The sequence below is a fragment of the Vigna unguiculata genome, chromosome 1 (assembly GCF_004118075.2).
Source record: "Vigna unguiculata cultivar IT97K-499-35 chromosome 1, ASM411807v1, whole genome shotgun sequence".
In the NCBI taxonomy this organism is placed as follows: domain Eukaryota; kingdom Viridiplantae; phylum Streptophyta; class Magnoliopsida; order Fabales; family Fabaceae; genus Vigna; species Vigna unguiculata.
This window is the reverse complement of record NC_040279.1, coordinates 30,709,919-30,733,066: the sequence shown is the minus strand read 5'-3', so window position 1 is coordinate 30,733,066 and position 23,148 is coordinate 30,709,919. Positions and strand designations below refer to the sequence as shown.

General features: G+C 32.8%; 1 protein-coding gene across 4 annotated transcripts; it reads right to left on the bottom strand.

Moving 5' to 3' along the window:
- Positions 1-43: 43 nt before the first annotated feature.
- Positions 44-22,071, bottom strand: LOC114195701 (sugar transporter ERD6-like 7). Of its 4 annotated transcripts, none has more exons than XM_028086246.1 (18): positions 3,889-4,158; positions 3,608-3,670; positions 3,302-3,391; positions 3,161-3,220; positions 3,005-3,070; positions 2,827-2,892; positions 2,567-2,642; positions 2,373-2,437; positions 2,186-2,278; positions 2,012-2,092; positions 1,762-1,846; positions 1,505-1,548; positions 1,325-1,387; positions 1,162-1,221; positions 1,034-1,087; positions 887-946; positions 504-618; positions 44-344 (listed from the first exon to the last, which is right to left on the bottom strand). In XM_028086246.1, exons 1-18 carry the CDS (start codon positions 4,051-4,053, stop codon positions 229-231), a joined length of 1,422 nt encoding a protein of 473 aa, XP_027942047.1. In that variant the 5' UTR covers positions 4,054-4,158; the 3' UTR covers positions 44-228. The 4 variants fall into 4 exon arrangements, with proteins under 4 accessions (XP_027942047.1, XP_027942048.1, XP_027942049.1 ...); XM_028086247.1 differs by lacking the exons at positions 887-946; positions 1,034-1,087; positions 1,162-1,221; ... (11 more) ...; positions 3,608-3,670; positions 3,889-4,158 and adding exons at positions 14,917-14,976; positions 15,064-15,117; positions 15,192-15,251; ... (11 more) ...; positions 21,636-21,698; positions 21,911-22,071 and having other exon boundaries at positions 48-344; XM_028086248.1 differs by lacking the exons at positions 1,034-1,087; positions 1,162-1,221; positions 1,325-1,387; ... (10 more) ...; positions 3,608-3,670; positions 3,889-4,158 and adding exons at positions 15,064-15,117; positions 15,192-15,251; positions 18,126-18,188; ... (10 more) ...; positions 21,636-21,698; positions 21,911-22,071 and having other exon boundaries at positions 48-344.
- Positions 22,072-23,148: the final 1,077 nt, after the last annotated feature.

The following is a 23,148-nucleotide window of genomic DNA, read 5'->3' as shown; positions in this document are numbered from 1 at the left end:
TTAGTTTTCCTCCTTTTGGAGCTAAACTGCAACTGCCTTTGGATACATTTCATGAATTAATGACATTAAGATAAACAATGAGAATTATACATCATGAGAACGAACTCAATCAGCAATACAGAAGCAAACCAACGACAAATTATATGACTTAGTGATTATTCAATCATCAAATTATCGATCTTCTTCGTTCTTTACCGTACACTGTTCAGCCAATCACAAAACTGCTTCTTATGAGTTAATGGCTGCTTGTAGTTGTTCCAAGCTTTTCCCCTTGGTTTCTGGCACCGCCAAAATTATAAATAATATAGCCAATGCATTAATCGCTGCATAAAGAATGAAGGTACCTGCAAATCGTACACAAGTGAATTTACTAGTTATACCAGTTACCTGATCTTCAATCTTCCCCAATTATTCCCAAGTGGTAAACCAATTATCATATAATAATAGTGATCATCACGCCTTTGAATGAAATAAAACTAAAATTAGTGACTTGTATTTATTACCATAGGAACTCCAGCTCATGAGAAAGTTGAAAGTATAAGAACATAACCATGCACCAAACCAGTTCGTTAATGTGGCCAAACTTCCAGCTTGCCCTTTAATATTGACAGGAAATATCTGTAACCAAAAGGTGATATCATAGTAACAGAGATAATGTTTTATAAGGGGAGGATTTATAAGTAGATTTTGGCTATTAACAGGCACAACTAGCTTCTCCCCGAATCAGGAAAATACATGCAACTAGAGCAGGGTATCAACCATTTCTTGCTCTGAAGTACCACAGTTATTATTGAAATTCCACAGTGTATCTTCAATTAATTTGTATCTCTTTTGTAGCAGGCTTAGTGCCATTAAAACTTGAAAGAAGAGAAAGGGAGGCAAGTACCTCGGACATCACAACCCATGGAATTGCTCCCATTCCTATTGAGAATGATCCTATGTAGACCTAATATCACCAAAGGAAAGATTAATGTGAAATGGAGAATGAGTTCATATTTATGAGACATTGAGAATGGAATACTAATGGCCATACCAGAATGCCTATTACGGCAAGTGCTGGGACAGCTGCAACACCCACCTCGTAGACCTGTTTCAACAAGGATATCACTTTCACATTATTATCAAAACCAAAAGCTACAGGGTTCTTAGTTTTGAATATACCTTGAGATAGAATGCAACTGCTAAAAATGTACACCCTGCGACCAATCCCGTTCCGGATAACTAAAATGAAACAGGAACCAACAATAAGAAAATGATACAGAAAAGGGATCTTTACAAACAAAGGAAAGTTTAATGATAAACTGTTTTTGGGCTTTGAATTTACTAGAAGTAGGGGCTTCCTCCCAGTTTTATCGATTAAGACAGCTCCAAGACCTGTTACAACAACCTGCAAGAAAAAAAATGAAAAACCATAAATCGGTTTGGGACTACGAAGTTAGATATCAATCCTTTGGCATAAACAAATACCAGATTTTCAAAGAGCAACTAGGTTAAAACTAAGAACCTGAAGGCAGGCATATGATATAGTTCCGATGGCGGGAGAAAATCCTGACATAAAATGCACAAAAAAAATTAAAATGCCTATTGAAATTTATTCAATTTTTTAAATATAGTTTCAATGGGAATTGTGATAATGAGTTATGGATCAGATGGAAATTGTGATGTGCAAGAACGGATGATGGTGTCATGAACTGGAATGCTGATACTGAACAAAATGTACTACTGTGATGATTGCAGCAATTCCAGTAAGTGCATACTTACCTGCTAGTTCAAAAATACTGCTGGTATAAAAGCAAATTGCATTGATTCCTCCAAACTGCTGGCAGACCATTAGGCCTATTCCTATCTGGTCAATGATGTATAAAAAATAGTTATGAAAAATAATTTTTTACTTTCATTTATTTTTCACCCCTAGACCTCGTCTATCAAAAGTTAAATTATAGTGACATTGGCCAAAAGAGAAAAAGAAGAAACTTCAATCAAAAGTTAGAATGATAAAAGGTATAGTTACAGTGACTGAGCGCAAATATCTTCTGTGAAACAATTCCAGTAGCCTAGATTTTGGGAGCTGCTCCAAAGTAGTTATATAGTCCTGTGTGCCAATGACAGACACACCCACTTAAACACGGTATCTTAAGAATGCTTTGTCTCAAAGTTGAAACAAAGGGACAGAGTTATATCTAACCTGAACTTCCTCTGCCTCCTCAGATATATCAGCTTCTTTGCCACGAAGTATTTGCAGTGCTGCCTCAAAATCTTTTTGACGTCCTCTCTTTGCCTGCAACAATTGTTTGGTTATAACTCATGATGTTGTGAAAACCACCACGCGTTTTCCTCTTACAAAAGCATGAATTTGTATGTTGGTTTCTTACTAGCCATCTCGGAGACTCTGGAATTAAAAACAAACCCAGTAGCAATACAGAAGTGGGAATGAGGCCTACAATTTCAAACACTCACATAGTTAGTTTTCCAGCAAAGTATATCAGTTCATTTCTAATTTTATTATTTTTTTCTCTTCTGCCCATACCCATATCAGTAAAAATATATTTAAATAGGGAAAACTCACCAGTTAAAGCCAAAGCCCTCCACGAAAGTACATTTCCAATGGTGAATGCCACTGACACAGCAGCAGTGATCATGAACTGCAGGGCCAAATGAAAAACAAAACTTAGGTTCCTTGTTAACTTTATTGCATACTGTTTAGTACAGATTCAATCAGTTCACTGTGAAGATACAGGAGTACACAGAAACATGCGCACAAAAAAACACAAACATGTATATAAATCGAATGTTTCCAAATTTACAAAAGTTGCTGCTGAGATCTACCTGATTTAAGGTAGTCAGTGTCCCTCGGAGTTCTTTTGGTGCTATTTCTGCTATAAAGACAGGAACCTTGTACAATCCATCCCATATATGGTAAAATTTTAATATTTTGAACATGCAAGTGTATGAAACGAAATCTTATGCATTAAGTTGTTTTTTGGAGAGTAGAACTATAACCAACCACATATGAAAAAACCCCCATTCCATATCCTGTTGCTAGCCTCCCAATGTCCAGAGGCACGGGCCCCTGTAAAGAAAAAGAAAAAAAGTTCTGGTGGGTTATAATTCTTGGACAATAGTTATGGCAAAACATGGTACTAGGTTTTGTGGTAAGCACCTCAGAAAAGTAAATAGCAAGCCACCCCCCAACACAGAAAGCACTTGACACTCTCATTGCCTGCAGATGTTCCAAAATCAACCTTTTCGCACCTGAACTGGTTAATCCCAAACAAAAGCATAATAATTTCCCTCAACTTACCCCTTTTCGTCCAAGAAAATCAGCAATAGGCCCACTTGTTATTGCGCCTACCATCGCACCAAAAGTCAAGATTGAGCCAAACAAGGAGTACTGCATATAAAATATCGATAAGGTTCTTGTAGAAACTAAAAAAATTGCTGAACTTTTTCTTTGAAGCCAATCAAAGATTTTAACATATTCATTTTAGTTCTAGTTAGATGAGTTCGATGCTCTCAGAAAGTTGTACATATTTGGCTATTGAACATTTTCAAAATTTGTTCCCATGATTCCACTAATCCTAGAAAAGGGTGAATAAAGCAGGCTTACCTCTGCCAAAGACAGATTGAATTCCTTCCTGATAGCATCTTGAGTGGGAGATGAATATCCAGCCTGAAAACACACACATAATCATTCCACATGGAAACATAGCAGTCAATCAAACTATAACTTTTCAGTTCTCAGATTTTTTTTTTTTTAATTTTTTCCTTGTAGAGAAAGCCACAAAAGTGCTTCCATTTTGGATTTCAACTTTACAACATCCTCTTTAATGGGAATGACAAGTGTTATTTGTGTTACATAGAGTTTTCAACTACAAACTAAACACTTACACAAGTGCCAAATTCATAAGAACCACACACTGCAACGAATGTACAAAAATAAAGCATCCATGGATGCCCTTTGCCTGCTGCATGGACCAATTGGTGGTCCGGTTTCTCCACCAGTGGCTCTCTGATTCCTTTCTCCACGCCTTCCTCCACATTTTTTATCTCCATGCTCACTTCTATACATAATCAATCACTAATTCCCCAGTATATATATTGAAGGAGTATGTATAGCAGAAAAAGTATGTTTTTAGTCTTATCTCATTGATATAATTGTGTCATGTCATGTGACCTTCATTTTATTTTTATGAATAAATGACCAAAAGATATGGACAAGGATGATTTCATTTTCACGAATGAGACTAAAACATAATTTTTTTTTTTGGACTAGAATCCAAAGGGTATCTTAAAATACAGAAGGAAGATGAAGTAGTATACCACACTAGGCTGGCACTTAAATGGCATTAATATTCAAACTACTGAATCTAGATCTCATGTTTTTGGATGGACGTGGGAGCTTCACTTACCCATCTAACTTGTGGACACAACAATGTACAAAGTTCATAATAAAATATCTTCAAAATTGATTGCTTTAAGATGTCTTTGTCTTGGGACATGATTGCGTAGGCGTCTTCAACTTGTCTAAGGTTTGGTGACTGCGAAAGAGGCTATGATATGATTTACCCAATTAACTTCATCTGTTCATGAGTTAAAAACGAGATGTCTCAGTATCAATGATAAGTGTTGATGACACTTAAAAATATTTTTAATATATTTTTCATCAATGTATTTCAAAGACATAATAGAGGATCAACACAGGAAAAATACATTAGAGAATAATCTAAATTTAGTGAGTTATGGTTCATCATGTGATAATTTAGGCTATTTTTTGATAAAAGTTCAGAAAATATTTGTGTGAATAACCTCATTTGTGAATTCCAGTACACAAAACAGAGAGAAAAAATGTTTTGAAAGTAGAAATAGTTTTCAATTCTCTGAAATTCAAAGATGTACTTCAACTTAAAAATTTTGCGTTTGAAATAATGGCTCAATAATTTTGTAGTAAAACCAGTCTCCTGAAACTGTAATCTGTTATTACTTTAGTTTCTAGAAATTGGTTTTTGTAAAAAGTCCATAAGACTATGATCGAATACGTGAAAGAGAATAGTAAAAACAACGACATGATGTCTAAAAACAACGACATTGCAACATACCATTTTTCATGTAAGATTTTTTCTCAAAATAAAAATAATAAGTGAGGTAAATTAGTAGCATTTGGTATTATAAAAATAATCAGAATCACTAGTGGTCCTTGCTAGTTGTCCACATGCATGAAGCTTGTTTCATTGACTTCCTTCCCAGAGGCTTAAGTAGTGAGAAGAAAAAGCTGGGATAGAAACTTACATTACTTTTGTTGGCAATTTTTTACCCGAAAAGATTGTTGGATTTATCACTTTTGAATATGAGTTATTTGGTACAAGAAATTTTACACCACTTTCCACTTGAGATATTTTTTTTTATAATAATATTTTAACCTGCCTTTTTACTAACTTTAATTCATTGTTCTAATCACCTTTAAATTATCACATTATATCATAAAAATCAAAATAAATAATTAAAAAATAATTAAAATAATAATTTATAAGTAAATAAAAAATAAATTAAAATATTATTAATTTTTTTATATGTGACTCAACTTTTTATATTTTAACTTAAAGTTTTCAACTCATATTTAAATTTCTAATTCATCTAATATTTATCTAATATTGAAATAAAAAATAAAATATGCAAAGTTACGTCAACACTTCACCACTGTCGAGTTCTAAACATTTTTCTCACACCTTGTATATCATGGCTAAAAATAATTTAAGAGATATATTATTGGGATAACTTTGCGAATTATTATTTACAATGTAATATAATATCAAATATTAATAATATCTCGACTTTAACTTTTTCTTTAATCTAAATAATAATTAACTATATTTTTATATATTTATAAAAAATTAAAAAAAGTAAAATAATTTTTTAAATTAATTTTTTAAAAAAATTGCCGCAAATATTCTTAACATTTATCTTTACTTTCTTAATATATGTTTATTGGAATTTCAAATTTAATTATGATTTCCTCTTCCTTTATTGTAACTTTCATTTTTCTTTTAATAACATCTTTATTTAATTTAGTATTTTTCTTTATATTTTCTTTATCATTTTTGTCAACCATGATTCTATGATTTTAACATTGAATTATGTTAGAATGTAGTTATTTATCTATTTTATCCTTTTATGCATCTTCCTTTTTTTGTCATTCTTTTATATCCTTTATTTTTCAAATCCTTTCTCTTGAAATTTTATGGTCAACGCCTTTCTCTTCAAATTTAAAGCACAAACTTTATTTTTTTTATGTAAACTTTGAGTACTAGGTTATTTGCATTTTAAATTACATACATTTTTTAAGACAACTTATAACCTTTTTTTATTCAACAATTGAACGACACTTAACCAATTTTCACCAATCTTAATAATATAAAAGACATGAAAATTTAATTTGACACCTAATGAATTTTAGTAATAATAATAGGTCTTCTTCTAATAGTCTTCTACAATGGAATGTTGGGATTTACATATCTTTTACATATATTTCTGTCGTTCATGTTTGTGATATTTTATATGTGGTATCTACCAACACTTGTTGTCTTGATGATTATTTTCATTGCAATAAGGATAAGATATAAAGATACATAAATTTTTTTTTGGTTATATTGAATATTTTATAATTTTTGACTTTGAAAGTACCTCCGATGATATAAAACAAAGTACTTTTAACAATATGATCTTCTTTCGTTATGATCTTCTTTCATTAATTGTTGTTTTTGTGCCAACAAGACATATATCCCTTTTATCAAAGTAATTGTAGATCGATTTTGTATTTTTCAACAAAGGAATAAAAAATTTGTATCTCTTTGACATGTTACTAGAACTTTCTTAACTATTTTGGAATCACAAAACTCCTTACCTTGTACTTTTCTTTGTCATATTCTGCTTTCAAATAATCTTACTTTTCTCTAAATGATTTGAGTTATGATTAAGATAATTTGTGAAATACTAACAAATAAACATGACTTTGACTTTATTTTTTTATTTTTTTGCATTTTTTTGTACTTGGAAATTTTTATTTGAATCATCTATAGCTTATCATAAATCTATCTCTTAGATAAGTTTTCATTATTATAATCTATAAATCACAACTTTCACATCTAAGAATGAAATAGTCTTGTAAGAAAAGCACCATCCATTCAAACAAGAGACATGTAAGAAAAATCTAAGAGCATGTTTAGTTATGCGTTTGCATAATTGATTTTAAATGACGTAAACAAATTGATTTTGTTGATGGAGAATATGTAATTGATAGCTCCTCTCATGACTGTGAATTTTTCTTCTTCAAAATTAAGTTTGAAAAACAACCAAATATGATTTGAATAATTTTATATGCTTTAAAATCGATTTTGGATGGTTGGGACGTGAAACCAAAAACACTAATACTACTTTTGCATCTTAGATTTTGAAAATATATTTTAGAAATATAAATAATAAATTCTATGGAGTAACCTATGATTTATTTTTATATATAAAGAAAAATATAAAAAATATTAAATATTAACATTATCTCAAATTTAATTTTCTAAATTTAAACCGTAATTAAATATGTTTTGATCTTTAAATAAAAAGTTAATTTTTTTCTAAAAAGTAATATAAAAGAAAGATATTGAGTAAATATTTTCTTCACTTCTGTCAAATTGGTGTAAAGAAAAAAAAAAGGTATACATTTTTTTTAGGGGATTAACTTTATCTTGTAAAATAATAACCATTGAGTCATTTCTTTTTAATAAATTTTACTTTTCTTTGATGTTTCACCGTTTCACTAACTCACACTAAAGAAAATCGTAGTTAATGGGTTATTTATGAAGGGTTAATATAACCTTTGTAATATTAATGGCGACTTTTGTAACCTTCGTTGAGTTCCAAAGGTTTATTGTTGAATCCCAGGGAAATACTCTAGGTTTGTTTCAAATCCTGGTTAACAAATAACTTTAATAAATTTTATTTACTTTTTCCTTCTTATTCTTTTAATGTTTTTTCCTACCTTCTATTTCTTTTTTATTCTAAACAAGTCCTCTTTTCTGGTTAACAAACCTTAATACTGTGTTTACTTGAACGTATTTTTTGTTCACAGAAAAGTGAGAAAAATGATTTAAAAGTTGATATAATTGTTCATTTATGTGGATTTGAGGGAGAGGGAAAGGAAGGATGAGCAAGATTACTCTATTTTTCAATCCTCTCTCCTATGTGATGATTTGAAAGGGATATCAGTCATATTACATTTATGCTCTCAGTTTATTTTTTGCTTTCTTAATTGAAAAGATCATTCACGTGAAATTTTTCATGCCAGCAACAACACTTGTATCCGGTTCCAATGGGCGATTATCCGGATCTATGCGTGCGAGAGAGGGAAATGTATCTAGATCCTTCTGTATCTGTATCTATTTAAAAGTAATTTTTAATTTTTTTATTAAAATGCTTTTTATAAGTATTTGTTTATTAAAATATGTTATTTTAATTTATTCATTTTAATACTTTTTATAAAATAAATCTAACTCATCTAATTATAATTTTAAATTACTTTTAATATTAAGGGCAATTTGGTAATTTTATTTTCTTTCCATTAAACTTAATTTTTAATCTATCACATCAATCAAATCACTCACCTACTTTTACAAATTTACTTTTAAATCTACTCACTTTCATCTCTAAATCTCTTAAAGTGAAAATATAAACTTCACCATTTAATCCACTCAAATTCATCCTCTCCCACTCTCTTAAACCAATTTTCACAAGTGAACACACCCTATAGGTGTTGGTGTGTTATTTTGGGAGGAATGATTTGAGGGAAAAGAATTTTGGTGGATTTGAGGATGAAGTTTATGTTGTTCTTTATAAGAAATTTGGAAGTGATAGTAAAGTTGATTTGAGAGTAAATTTTATGAAAGTTTGTGAAATATTTTACAAATGTGACTAATAAAAAATAAAATTTAATAAATGAAAAACTAAGATTATCAAATTGTCCTTGGTGTTAAAAGTAATAAAAATTAATATTTACATAAGTTGTAATTAATTTTGAATATTTTTATGATGAATAAAATTTTAAAATTTTGAAAAAGTAAAATTACCAAATTGTGCTTTATTTTTCTTTAATAAATTTAATATCATAAGAGATATTCACTCATTTGAAGTCATATTTTCTAAGCTTCCTAAGAAGTTTCTTATATATTGTTTTGGTATAGTAATATTCTATCTCCCTTATGATTCTAACTTCTAAAATCACACTGACTTCACTTAAAAACAACTTATATTTCAAAATTAGATCCTAAAAACAACTTAATTTTAGAAACTATCTCATTGCATATATCAATCATCAGCATGCACATATAAATATATAATATAAATATATAATGACATATTCTTATTCTCAAATTTAGAGTACTATCAATATCATCATGTGAAAAGTCATCACAAATCATTATTTTCTTTTTCTTTAAAAATGAAGGTTAGATTCACTCAAAAAAAATATATAATTTTTTTCCGAGTAATTGAGTAAAACTACCTACATCCCTATAATCTTAAATACTCCTACAATTTTAAATATTTAATATTGGTAAATGGACAAATACCTGATCGTGATCCTCTCAGTTAAGCTCCACTTTATCATTCGCCAATGTCAACTTCATCCTTGAAGATCAGCTATGGTCTATTCCCACTCTATTTCTCGTTCCTCCAAATAAGGAGCAATTTATTCAAAGCTCAAGAGAGTATTTTTTTTTTTTTTTAATTTGGATAAAGAGGTGTTGAAATTAAATGAAGGGGTGAATGAAGTAAGTGAGGCCCAAACATTCGGCCCATATTATTACTTTCTCAAAATAAAGAAACCCAAAAAGCGTTTCCTCCTTAATCATCTCATGCAATGCAAGGGGTTATGGAAGCCTACTCCTAACTCATCCTATGCCATGCCAGGACAGCCACCGCCAGCCGGAGTGGGTCCTCTTCAAAGGGAGATACCCCGCAGCCTCCGCGCTAGTCGCCGCAGCCATCTCGTGGTTCCACACCATTGCACACAACCCCTGCATCACTGGTCTCATCGTCGGACTCCATGCGCAGCCTCCAAGATCGCCCCTGGAAACCTCTGTCGTAGTCGCCTCACACGCGACTCACATCTCCTGGACGCTGATTAAGATCCGGCGGCCTTCTTCCAGCAGCTACGTCAAGACGCTCACGCACGTCAGGCCTTCGATCCTGCCCTCTCACCGCCGGGGAACACCGCATCGTCGCATGGAAGGAGAAAGAAGTTGATCGGAAGCAGCCTCCTTGAAGGTGATAAGAAGCGTGTACTCCACGCCCATGAAGAAAAGGAGCCCCAAGGCGAAAAAACACGGCATCCAACGGTGTATCGCCACGTGGACAGCATCGACCGCCGACCATTTCATGAACGAGGAGGCGTTGGAGAAGTGCTTAAAAACGGTTTTGGCCATGGCGTCATTTGCCACTCTAAAGCCGTTGGCCGGACCCATATCGTCATGTACGTGTAAATCTCCAATATACAACAAATTTCTCCAAAGATACAAAACTGACAAGAATATCTCTTTTAATAGTGTATAAAATAAACCGGGGATATAAAAAAAATGTAGCAAGTAAATGTGTAACTCTACGTTTTATTTTGAGTATTTTGATATATATAAACCTAACACAAATCTAACACAAGATTATGTACTTAATAGCGTACTAAAGTCAACATAAAAATTTGAAAATTCGTATCTTTAGGCTATTATATATCTTGACGATAATCGAGTGAGCACTTTAACTTGATGTTATGTTTAATTTTCTTGTTGAAAGAGACAGTGACTTGGGAACTAAACTCTTTCATTCGTGAGAAAAGAAATGTCATGGCTTCATGTGAATTCATGACGACAACTGTCGACGCGATGTCACTGTCAATTTCGGTTCGCCAGCAATCATTTAAGTTCTTTGGATATTGCTTTTGGCATTGAAGAAAAAGTTACAGGAACACAACCTCGTGAAAAGGAATAACAAATAGACTAAAAATATAAATTATGAAAGAAAAATATATCTTTCCAGTTTATTAGATTTTTTGTCACAAATTTATAACTTTAATTGATTGAATATACATTTCTATCTTTAAAAAGTTTTATTTTTACTCTCTCATATTCAAAATATATCTTTATAAATAATGGTTGAAATTCATTCCCCCAAAGGTTGCTCGGTATTTTACATCAATGTAAAATACGGTTAATATTGATTATATTTATTATTACTTGTGTGTTTGATTTTTTAATTTTTTTTAAAAAATTGAGTTGATATTAATAAAAATAAATAAATAATGTTGTTAAATATAAAATTAGAAAAATAAAATATATATACAAAAGAAAGTTTTAAAATAAAAGTTAAAGATAAAAGGGGTTTTTAAAATAACAGTTAAGAATAAATTTTTAAAATAAAGTTTATAAGTAAATTATTTATAAAATAATTCATTTTTAAAATAATAATTAAAGATAAAAATGAAAAAAACAAAATGTGAACATAAAAAATTGTATTTTTTTATATATGGTTATAGATTAAATATTAATAATAAATAGAAAAATAATATTAATTACTCAAAAATAAACATTACCGATTAATTATTACCATTAATAAAAAATATAAATTGTGACTTAATTGTACTAAATTGTTAATTGAAATTAGGTTTGAATTGTATTGAACTATTGAATATATTTTTTCAAATATACATTTAAGAAAAAAAAAAACCTGTTTCGGGTACAGGGATTGAGCGCCTATCTAAAACACTCGCTTGACTCCTTCTGTTCCTCTTCTCCTCTTCAACTTTCTTTCTCATGTTCGGTTGTCTAGACGATCGAGATACCTATCAATTAGGCTCTGATGCTTAAGTTAGTTCAAGTTCCTTCGAGAGTAGTAATTAATGTTGTAATAAATGCGAAGTAAAAGTCTTTATCAACTTACCTTGGGTCATTTTTATAGTTTTTTATATGGTATGTGATTAAAGTTTATTTAATTAAAGCGCAATTGCTTTTTAAATTTGATTACTGACCTGTTTTATTTTAACTACAGATCTTATCTTCTAGCTCTGCTCGACTGACGCTGACCGAACGTGCGTGCTCTGATGGTCGTGTCTTTGCACCCCAATAGTCGGATGAGAATGGCAAATCATAGCCGGTGTTGTAGACGCTCACGTTAAAAAGGATCTTAATATGATTTTCAATTAGTTGTTGATAAAGCAAATGTGGTGTTAGGCCGACCGACAGTTGCGACGGCCTTTGACTGCTTATCCTTGGGTCATCCGACCGACGCGCTCTTTTAATAACTCTAGATAAATTATCACATCAACATGTCACGACTTCAAATCCCAACTGTCAGATTGTCCGGTCATGTTAATCGGTCCTACGGAACAAAATCCTGTATAAACATAACCACACTTTATTTATTTACCTTAGTAGACATTCATTAATCATGATCAGAATTCAGATCCAGATCTAGATCCAAATGCAGTACACAGAACCTGATGTGATGTGATATGATAGAATAAGATTAATCTGTGAAGGTAATAACTGGGGTGGAATTGTTTGTAGATTGTGGCCATACACTCGTTATATTAGGTGTGTTAATTTGCTTTTGAATCAGTGGTAGAACTTGCTCGATATTTATGAGGGTGTCAAAATATACTTAAAATTTATATATTTAATTTATATATTTAATTAGGGATCCGTAAGATTATTTAACTTAATAATAATTGAATCAATACTAAAATTTTTAGTTATATTTTGTTTTTAATGTAAATAATCATATCGTCAGCAAAAAAAGTTCATCTTCCGTTTTATTTTGTAGTCTTATTTTGATAATTTTTATTGTAGAAAATTATCTTTTTGATATAGTTGTAGAAACAAGAAGAGTTAAAATAAGATGAGACGGATTAAAAAATCAATCAAGTAGATGTAATTGACTTTCTATTTTTGTCAAAGATTGATTTTTTCTATTTTCTTCCTCACAGTAGCTTCCATTTTATCACTTTTAAATAATTAATTTATTCTTTTATTTCTTCATCAATATACTTATGTTTTAAAAAAAATACTAAAAGATAATTTATCATAATCTAAATAAAAATTGTGATATGTAATTAATAAAAGAAAAATATATGATAATCAAGTCACAATTAAAAATCAGTTATTAAAAAACACTTAGTGCATTATTTTTTCTTCGATATTTATAAAAATGAATATACCAAATGCTCGTGAGATAAAAAATAATATTAATTATTAAACTAATATTTTACTATCAATTGAGAAAAAAAAGAATTACTTTTCTCTTCAATAATAGAAGAAAGCATACAAAAATGAGAGTACAAAATAATGAATTTGTGTTCAACTTTTTTTTTTCTTCATAAACAAAAGAAAACAAAACAAGTAAAAGTCTAAAGTGGATACAATATGTGAGAAACTCAAAAAACAGTGAGAGAGAAAATAAAAAATATCTTAATAAATTTATTTATTTTTTATTAAATTTAATTTTAATCTTTATTATTTATTAACATTAAATGTTATATTTTATAAAATAAATAAAAAGATACCTATTTTAATTCTTATCAATTCCCAATATATACTTTTATTATTTAAAAAATTCAAAAACATTAAATTTCTTATACATAATTTAAAAAATTAAAAACAAAAAAAAAAATTCATATAACATAAATAAATTAAAAAATCAAAAACGTTGGGGGCCACGGCTACCCTATCCCTTCCTTGGTCCGCCTCTGTTCTGAATGCTTTGTTGGTTTAAATTTGGACATGATGCAACCCCGAGACAACACAGTTTGCGATTCTTCCAACTTTTGCCTGCTTTGACATTCTTCCCTTTGCATGAATGAGGACAATGTTAGCAAAGAAACAGTGGATCTTCGCGTACAGATAGGTGTAATTGAAAGATTAGTGAATGCATCTTTTCAAGAGGTTAACAGTAATAGATTGGAGTTCTTAGCTTTGAATGCCATAATAAAATCGTTTTTTTTCCTCCTTTTGGAGCTAAAGTGCAACTGCAAATTTTACATTACTACCTTTGGATACATTTCATGAATTAATGACATTAAGACAAACAATGTACACCATGAGAACGAATTCAAACAGCAATACAGAAGCAAACCAACGACAAATTATATGACTAATGATTATTCAATCATCAAATTATCGATCTTCTTTGTTCTCTACCATACACTGTTCTGCAAATCAGAAAACTCAAGCTTCTTATGAGTTAATGGCTGCTTGTAATTGTTCCAAGCTTTTCCCCTTGGTTTCTGGCACCGCAAAAATTATAAATAATATAGCCAATGCATTAATTGCTGCATAAAGAACGAAGGTACCTGCAAATCATACACAAATGAATTTACTAGTTATACCGGTTACCTGAACTTAATCTTGTACAGTTATTCCCAAGTGGTAAACCAATTATCACATAACAATAGTGATCATCAGGCCTTTGAATGAAATAAAACTTAGACTAATGACTTATATTTATTACCATAGGAACTCCAGCTCATGAGAAAGTTGAAAGTATAGGTACATAACCATGCACAAAACCAGTTCGTAAATGTGGCCAAACTTCCAGCTTGCCCTTTAATATTGTCAGGAAATACCTGTAACAAAAAGGTGATATCACAGTAACAGAGATCATGTCTTATAAGGGGAGAATTTATAAGTTGATTTTGGCTATTAACAGGCACAACTAGCTTCTCCCAAAATCAGGAAAAATACATCAGAGCAGGGTATCAACAATTTCTTGTTCTTAAGTGCCACAGTTATCATATAAATTCCATTCAGTGTATCTATAATTAATTTGCATCTCTTTTGGGATAGGCTTAGTGCCATTAAAATTTGAAAGAAGAGAGAGGGAGACAAGTACCTCGGACATCACAACCCATGGAATTGCTCCCATTCCTATTGAAAATGATGCTACGTAGAGCTAATATCACCAAAGGACAGATTAATGTGAAATGGAGAATGAGTTCATATTTATGAGACATTGAGAATGGAATACTAATGGCCATACCAGTATGCCTATTACGGCAAGTGCTGGGACAGCTGCAACACCCACCTCGTAGACCTGTTTCAACAAGGATACCACTTTCACATTATTATCAAAACCAAAAGCTATAGGGTTCTTGATTTGGAATATACCTTGAGAAAGAATGCAACTGCTAAAAATGTACACGCTGCGACCAATCCCGTTCCAGATAACTAAAGTGAAACAAAAATGAACAATAAGAATATGATATGTATTGCTCATTGTAAAATACAACGAGTTTTTATACACAGAGTATTTATCTAAAAAGACTTATTTGACAACAAATTGACATCAAAGCTTGAGTGTCTAAGTGCTTAAGAAAGAGTGTTTGAGAGTTAGAGAGTTTAATTGAGATGGATAACTTAGCAAATAACATGCCGTGTTGAAGTTATAAAAAGGCATCAACTGTAACAATTAGAGTCTGCAGATGAAAGCCCTCCTTGGTTTCCAAGAAGTATGGGAAGTAGTTGAAAATGGACACCAAAGAACATACGATTGCCCAACTTGCTGCATTGACAACGCGAGTAAAGGACAAAACAACTTTGTATGTGCTACACCGAGCTGTCAATGAGTTTGACTTTGAGAAGATAGCTAATGCTAAATCTTCAAAATAAGTGTTGGGATATATTGGGGAAGACATATAAAGGGGATAATTGTGTGAAGCAAAACAAGCTTCAAACTCTCAGAGGTGAGCTTGAACCATGAGGACGAAAGAGGCTGAAAGGGTTGTTGAGTACGTCTCTCATGTTAAGACCCTAATGAATCAACTTAGAAGGAATGGAGAAAAGCTACTCACTTGCTGAGTGGTGGAGCAAACCTTACGGTCGTTGACTAGCAACTTTGAGAAAATTGTTTGTGCAATTGAGGAGTTCAAGGACTTGTCAATGGTCTCGATGGAAGAGCTTGTCAAGTCGCTTGAGGCACATGATCAATGGAGAAGGAAGAAGAAAGAAGATTCTCTTGATCAAACATTTCAAGTAAAGGCAACCATCAAGGAGAAGAAAACTCCTTATACTCAGAACACTCAAGGTCGTGTGATAGAGTCATAAAGGGTAGAGGTTGAGGAGGTCAGACAAGCAACTCAAGAGTTGAGTGCTTCAAATGTGGAAAGTATAGTCACTTTGCCAAGGACTGCAACTCAGGAGTCAAATGTTATAATTGTGGGAAGGTTAGTCATTTCGCGAAGGATTGTTGATCTAAGAGCAAGAAGGAAACAAACTTTCTCTCTGAAGATGCTGAGGAAGAAAAATTATTGATGATGTCAAGAATTTCGGGTGCCGAGCTAAGTCTGAGCTATTCTGATAACTCGGTTTGGTACATTGATACAAGAACAAGTAATCACATATGTGGGGACGAGAACCTTTTTAAAGGAGCTCACTAAAGTTGAGGTCGGGCACATGTCGTTTGGAGATGCATCCAAAGTAGCGGTTAAGGGTTGAGGAACAATATGGTACCTGCAGAAGAATAGCCGAATATGAGAAATTAGAGACATGTACTATGTACCCGATCTCAAAAGCAACATATTGAGCATGGACCAACTAATGGAGAAAGGTTATTCAATTATGATGAAAGATCGAGTACTACACTTGAGAGATAAATTTGTTGCTTGATTGCTCGAGTAGAAATGAATAAGAACAAGATGTACATGTTGGACTTGAAGATAGTCCATGAGAGGTGCTTGAAACTTAACGTGAAGGATGAAGCTATGATGTGACACTTTCAATTTGACCATTTGAATTTTGGTAAGCTAACTAAGTTGGTAAAGAAAGATATGGTGCAAGGACTACCGAGTATGGAGTTTTAAAAGAAGTTTTATGAATAGTGTGTGCTCAGGAAGCATCCAAGGACCTCGTTTGTAAGGATTATCGAGTATGATGCAAAGGAACAACTCGGATTGATTCATATAGATCCATGTGGATCAATTACCCTTGAGTCTTTTAGTGGAAAAAGGTATTTTTATTTCCTTCATCGATGATTTTTAAGGGAAAACCTGTGTGTATTTTTTAAATGAGAAATTTGAGGTGTTTGAGGTATTCAAAAGATTTAAAGCGATGGTTGAGAAAGAGATGAGCATGCCAATCAACTCTGTTAGGTCTGAATGAGGAAGCAAGTTCATTTCAGCTGATATAGATCGGAAACCAAGGTTGTAGATCACAAAAACAGTAAAGTATCCTATTATGATTTATGTATGTTAAATTTATGATTCTCTTATTACGATGTTTCTCCCAATTTTAATTTTTTCCAAATTTTTATGAATCCTAATTATGATATTTGGGATTCTTTTATAAAATTGGTATGAAGCCTAATTATATTTTTATTTCTAAATTAGTATAATCCTAAATTATGAAATTTAAGAATTTTTTGTTTTCCGCTGTGTATGGTTAATTTTTTAAGTTTTGAATTTATATAGTGTTGCTTATTTAATTAAAGTAGTAAGATTTTTGTTATGTTTTGCAATGAGATAATCGTGATTTGTGAAGATAAATTTTATTTTTTTTTTCTAAATAGGCAAGAGGTCATAAATCTATACTAGAAAAATTATGATAGAGTAAATGATATTCTGTTTTTAAGAAGAAGGCTTGTAATAAAGATGAAAAAAAAATGTATCTACATCAACTAAACTTGAGAAATTTCACGAGAATCAAATAATTGAAGAAAATGAAAAATAAATCTATAAAGTTCTTAAAGTTACATATACTGAACTTGAAAATTGAACATGATCCAAGAAAGTGTCCTCAAATTTGACATCAACCCACCATATGAAATTGATGAGGTACGAAGGGTTTATCTAAAATGAGTCCATAACGAATGCATTTAGAAAATTATTCTTGGTATTATGATATGAGAGTGAAAGATAATCATCCTTTTTTTTATTCTACTATCATGTGTGCTTGTTTTGAGTAGAGAAAATGAAGAGTTTTTTTTTTATCAAAAAAAAAATATTATATATAAAAAATCCAATTTGATATCTCTAAATTTTTTTGTTTAAGCAATAATTTATAAGCAAAGGAAAATTTAATGAAAAATTGTTTGTGCTTTGAATTTACTAGAAGTAGGGGCTTCCTCCCAGTATTATCGATTAAGACAGCTCCAAGACCTGTTACAACAATCTGCAAAAGAAATAACAACAACCATGAATTGGTTTAGGACTACGGAGTTAGTACATTAATCCTTTCGCAAAAACAAATATCATATTTTCAAATAGCAACTGGGTTAAAACTAAGAACCTGAAGGCAGGCATCTGATATAGTTCCAATGCTGGTAGGAAATCCTGACAAAATCCACAAATAAAATTAAATTGCCTTTTGAAATTTATTCAAAATTTATAAATATACTTTCAATGGGAATTATGATAATGAGTCATGGATCAAATGGAAATTGTGATATACAAGAATTGATGATGGTGTCATCAACTGGTAGAGTCGTCAATTTGGCCCAGTCCACAAGGTTTGGCCCTGACCAATGTGGGTTATGGCCAAAAAATCGCACAAGGCGAAAAAGTCCCCAATTAAAAAAGCCCACATGGCCAAAAAGCTCACAAAAGCGTTGTGGGTCAGGGTCAGCCCATGGGTTTCCTTTTTAAACATGAAAAATATATTATTATTTTTTAAATATATCATTAAACTTTCGATTTAGATAAGTTAGACACGATAATCAACCTTCGACCATCCATCTCGTTAATTGGCCCAACCCGACAAATATGGTCGTCAGGTAAGCCTGTCTTAGTCGTCGGCCTAGCCCGACCCGTCAAGGTCGTGGGCACGACTCATCACAATAGTGGGCCTAGGCTGACCCATCTTGAACGTGGGCTTAGGCCGACCAGTCTCGAATATCAACCTAGGATGAACCATCTTAATGGTGGGCCCTGGATGGCCCGCCTTTACTGTCAACTCGGGCTATCCTGTCATGGGAGTCGGGCTCGGGTAGGGCCTTCTAGGTTTGGGCACAAGCCGAACTGTCTCTAGCATCGACACAGGCCAACCGTCTCAGCCATTGGCACAAGCCGGGTTGTCGACCAGAGTCGGCCTGTCTTAACCGTGCAAATGGCTGGCTCGTCTCGGTTATGGGCTCAGTCTTACCCGTCTCAACCATCGACCCGGTCCGACCGTCTCGTCAGTATGCCCGTGTTGGCCTGTCTCGGTTGTGGGCCCAAGTTAGCATGTCTTGGTCATGGGCTCGTGTTGGCCCGTCTTAGTCGTCGGGCTAGGTCGTGCCATTTTAGTTGTCGGCCCATGCCAACCTATCTCGGTCATCAGCCCTTGCTAGAACGTCTCGATCGTTGGCCCCTCCCGACCGTCAGCCTGAGCTAGACTGTCTAGACTGTTAGCCCGTGTCGACCATTGGCTAGGGTTAGCCTGTCTTGATCTTTGGTCCGACCTGATCCGGTCGTCCAATCTTAACCTTTGATCTGAGTTGGCCTGAGACTACTTGACTCCATCTTTAATTAAAACTCAAAATATTGTTTTAAAGAATTAGTTAAAGTATTTTAATTGATCAAACCCACTTTAATCCCGACCTTAACCCACTTGAATGGGGGACTTCTGGAGCTACAACTTTATTTTTTGTCCCCTCATTTAAAGACCCCCTCAATGAGAACTTAACAAGAAGTAGGTTAGGATAGGCCCATAGACCATTGGCCAAATGAATGCCTATATCAACCAAATTGGCGATACTGAACAAAGTGTACTACTCTGATAATTACAACAATTCTAGTAAGTGCATACTTACCTGCTAGTTCAAAAATACTGTTGGTATAAAAGACAATTCCATTGACTCCTCCAAGCTGCTGGCAGACCATTAGGCCTATTCCAATCTGGTCAATGATGTATACAAAATAGTTATAAAAAATAATTTTTTACTTCATTTATCAAAAGTTAAATTTTAGTGACACTGTCCAAAAAGGAAAAAGAAAGAAAATTTCAATGAAAAGTTAGAATGATAAAGGTATAGTTACAGTGAGTGAGCGCAAATATCTTCTGTGAAACAATTCCAGTAGCCCAGATTTTGGGAGCTGTTCCAAAGTAGTTATGTAGTCCTGTGTGCCAATGACAGATACAACCATGTAAACACGGTATCTTAAGAATGCTTTGTTTTCAACATTGAAACAAAGGCACAGAGTTATATCTAAAAGTATATGAACCTGAACTTCCTCTGCCTCCTCAGATATATCAGCATCTTTGCCACGAAGTATTTGCAGTGCTGCCTCAAAATCTCTTTGACGTCCTCTCTTTGCCTGCAACAATTGTTTGGTTATAACTCATGATGTTGTGAAATCCACCACACCTCGCGTTTTCCTCTTACAAAAGCATGAATTCGTAAATTTGTTTCTTACTAGCCATCTCGGAGACTCTGGAATTAAAAACAGACCCAGTAGTATTACAGAAGTGGGAATGAGACCTACAATTGCAAACACTAACATTTTAGTTTTCCAGCAAAGTACATCAGTTAATTTCTAATTTTATAATTTTTTCTGTTCTGCCCATACCCATATCATTAGAAGTGTATTTAAATAGGGAAAACTCACCGGTTAGAGCTAAAGCCCTCCACGAAAGTACATTTCCAATGGTGAATGCCACTGACACAGCAGCAGCGATCATGAACTGCAAGGCCAAATGAAAAACAAAACTTAGGTTCCTTGTTAACCTTATTGCATACTGTTTAGTACAGAGTCAATAAGTTCACTCTGAAGATACACGAGTACAAAGAGACATGCGTGCACTAAAACACACACGTGCAAACGCGCACACACATATATCCGATGTTTCCAAATTTACCTGATTTAAGGTAGTCAGTGTCCCTCGGAGTTCTTTTGGTGCTATTTCTGCTACAAAGACAGGAACCTTGTACAAAGTACAATCCACCCCAGATATTGTAAAATTTAAATATTTTGAGCATGCAAGTATCTGAAACAAAATCTTATGCATTAAGTTGTGTTTTGGAGAGTAGAACTATAACCAACCACATATGAAAAAACTCCCATTCCATATCCTGTTGCTAGCCTTCCAATGTCCAGAGGCACGGGACCCTGTAAAGAAAAAAAAAAAGTTCTTGTGGGTTATTTTTGGACAATAGTTATGGAAAAACATGGTACTAAGTTCTGTGGTAAGAACCTTGGAAAAGTAAATAGCAAGCCACCCGCCGACACAGAAAGCACTCGACACTCTCATTGCCTGCAGATGTTCCAAAATCAACCTTTTCGCATCTGAACTGGGTAATCCCAAACAAAAGCATAATAATTTCCCTGAACTTACCCCTTTTCGTCCAAGAAAATCAGCAATAGGCCCACTTGTTATTGCGCCTAACATCGCACCAAAAGTCAAGATTGAGCCAAACAAGGAGTACTGCATATAAAATATCGATAAGTTTCTTGTACAAACTAAAAAAACTGCTGAACTTTTTCTTTGAAGCCAATCAAAAATTTTAACATATTAATTTTAGTTCTAGTTAGATGAGTTCGATGCTCTCAGAAAGTTGTACATATTTGGCTATTGAAAATTTTCAAAATTTGTTCCCATGATTCCACTTATCCTAAAAAATGGTGAATAAAGCAGGCTTACCTCTGCCAAAGACAGATTGAATTCCTTCCTGATAGCATCTTGAGTGGGAGATGAATATCCAGCCTGAAAACACACACATAACCATTCCACATGGAAACATAGCAGTCCATCAAACTATAATTTTTCTGTTCTCAGATTTTTTTCATTTTTGCCTTGTACAGAAAGCCATAAAAGTGCTTCCGTTTTGGATTTCAACTTTACAACATCCTCTTTACTGGGAATGAGGAGTGTTATTTGTGTTACATTGAGTTTTCAACTACAAACTAAACACTTACACAAGCGCCAAATTCATAAGAACCACACACTGCAACGAATGTACAAAAATAAAGCATCCATGGATGCCCTTTGCCTGCATGGACCAACTGGTGGTCCGGTTTCTCCACCAGTGGCTCTCTCATTCCTTCCTCCACATCTTTCACCTCCATGCTCACTTCTATGCGTAATCAATTACTGATGCACAAGTATATATATTGAAGGAGTATTTATAGCAGAAAAAAGCTTTTTAAAAGTAGTATACCACACTAGGCTGGCACTTAAATGGCATTAATATTCAAATTACTTAATCTCGGTCTCATGTTTTTTATGGATATACGTATACCCATATAACTTGTGGACACAACAATGTACAAAGTTCTTAATAAAATATCTTCAAAATTTATTGCTTTAAGATATCTTTCTTGGAACAGTGATTCTGTAGGCGTCTTCGACTCTTCTAAGGTTTGGTGACCTGCGAAAAAGGCTATGACATACCTGATGAACTTCATCTGTTCATGGGTTACAAACAAGATGTCTCAGTATCGTGATAAGTGTTGATGAGACACTTTAAGAGTGAATTATGGTTCATCATGTGACAATTTTCACTTGTGAATAAACTGATTTGCGAATTCCAGTACACAAAACAGAGAAAAAAAATTGTTTTGAAAGTAGGAGTAGTTTTCAATTCTCTGAAATTCAAAGATATACTTCAATTTAAAGATTTTGCGTTTACATGTTGGTATGGCTTTTGAATGCCTCGATAATTTTGTTGTAAAACCATTTTCATGAAATTGGTTTTTCTGAAAAGTCTATAAGACTATGATCGAAATACGTGACAGAAAACTACGTGGAAGAGAAAACGAACACAGTAACTACACATGATGTCTAAAAACAACGACATTGCAACATACGATTTTTCATTTAAGATTTTTTCTCAAAATAGATTAGTAAAACTGAGGTAAATCAGTAGCATTTAGTATTATAAAAATAATCAGAATCACTAGTGGTCCGTGCTAGTTGTCTTCCACGTGCATAAGCTTGTTTCATTGACTTTCTTCCCAGAGGCTTAAGTAGCGAGAGAAAAAAGCTGGGATAGAAACTTAAATTTAATGTCGGCAATCTCTTACATATTGTGATAAATTTTTTTGTTGACAAAGTTTGATAAAATATCTTTTTCAACCCACACTAAACTTTTTTTTTTCTAAGTCGCATCAAATTTTTTTTATCTATCAAGGTGTTATGTGTGCAATGTTAAAAA

What these genes read in the sequence shown, in the direction of transcription:
- LOC114195701 (XM_028086246.1), bottom strand. Translation starts at nt 4,053, where the DNA reads ATGGAGATAAAAAATGTGGAGGAAGGCGTGGAGAAAGGAATCAGAGAG. An exon ending in CACTGACTACCTTAAATCAG is followed by an intron (nt 2,643 to 2,826) that starts GTAGATCTCAGC and finishes TTGGCCCTGCAG; the next exon opens with TTCATGATCACTGCTGCTGT. An exon ending in GAGGGCTTTGGCTTTAACTG is followed by an intron (nt 2,438 to 2,566) that starts GTGAGTTTTCCC and finishes TTGAAATTGTAG; the next exon opens with GCCTCATTCCCACTTCTGTA.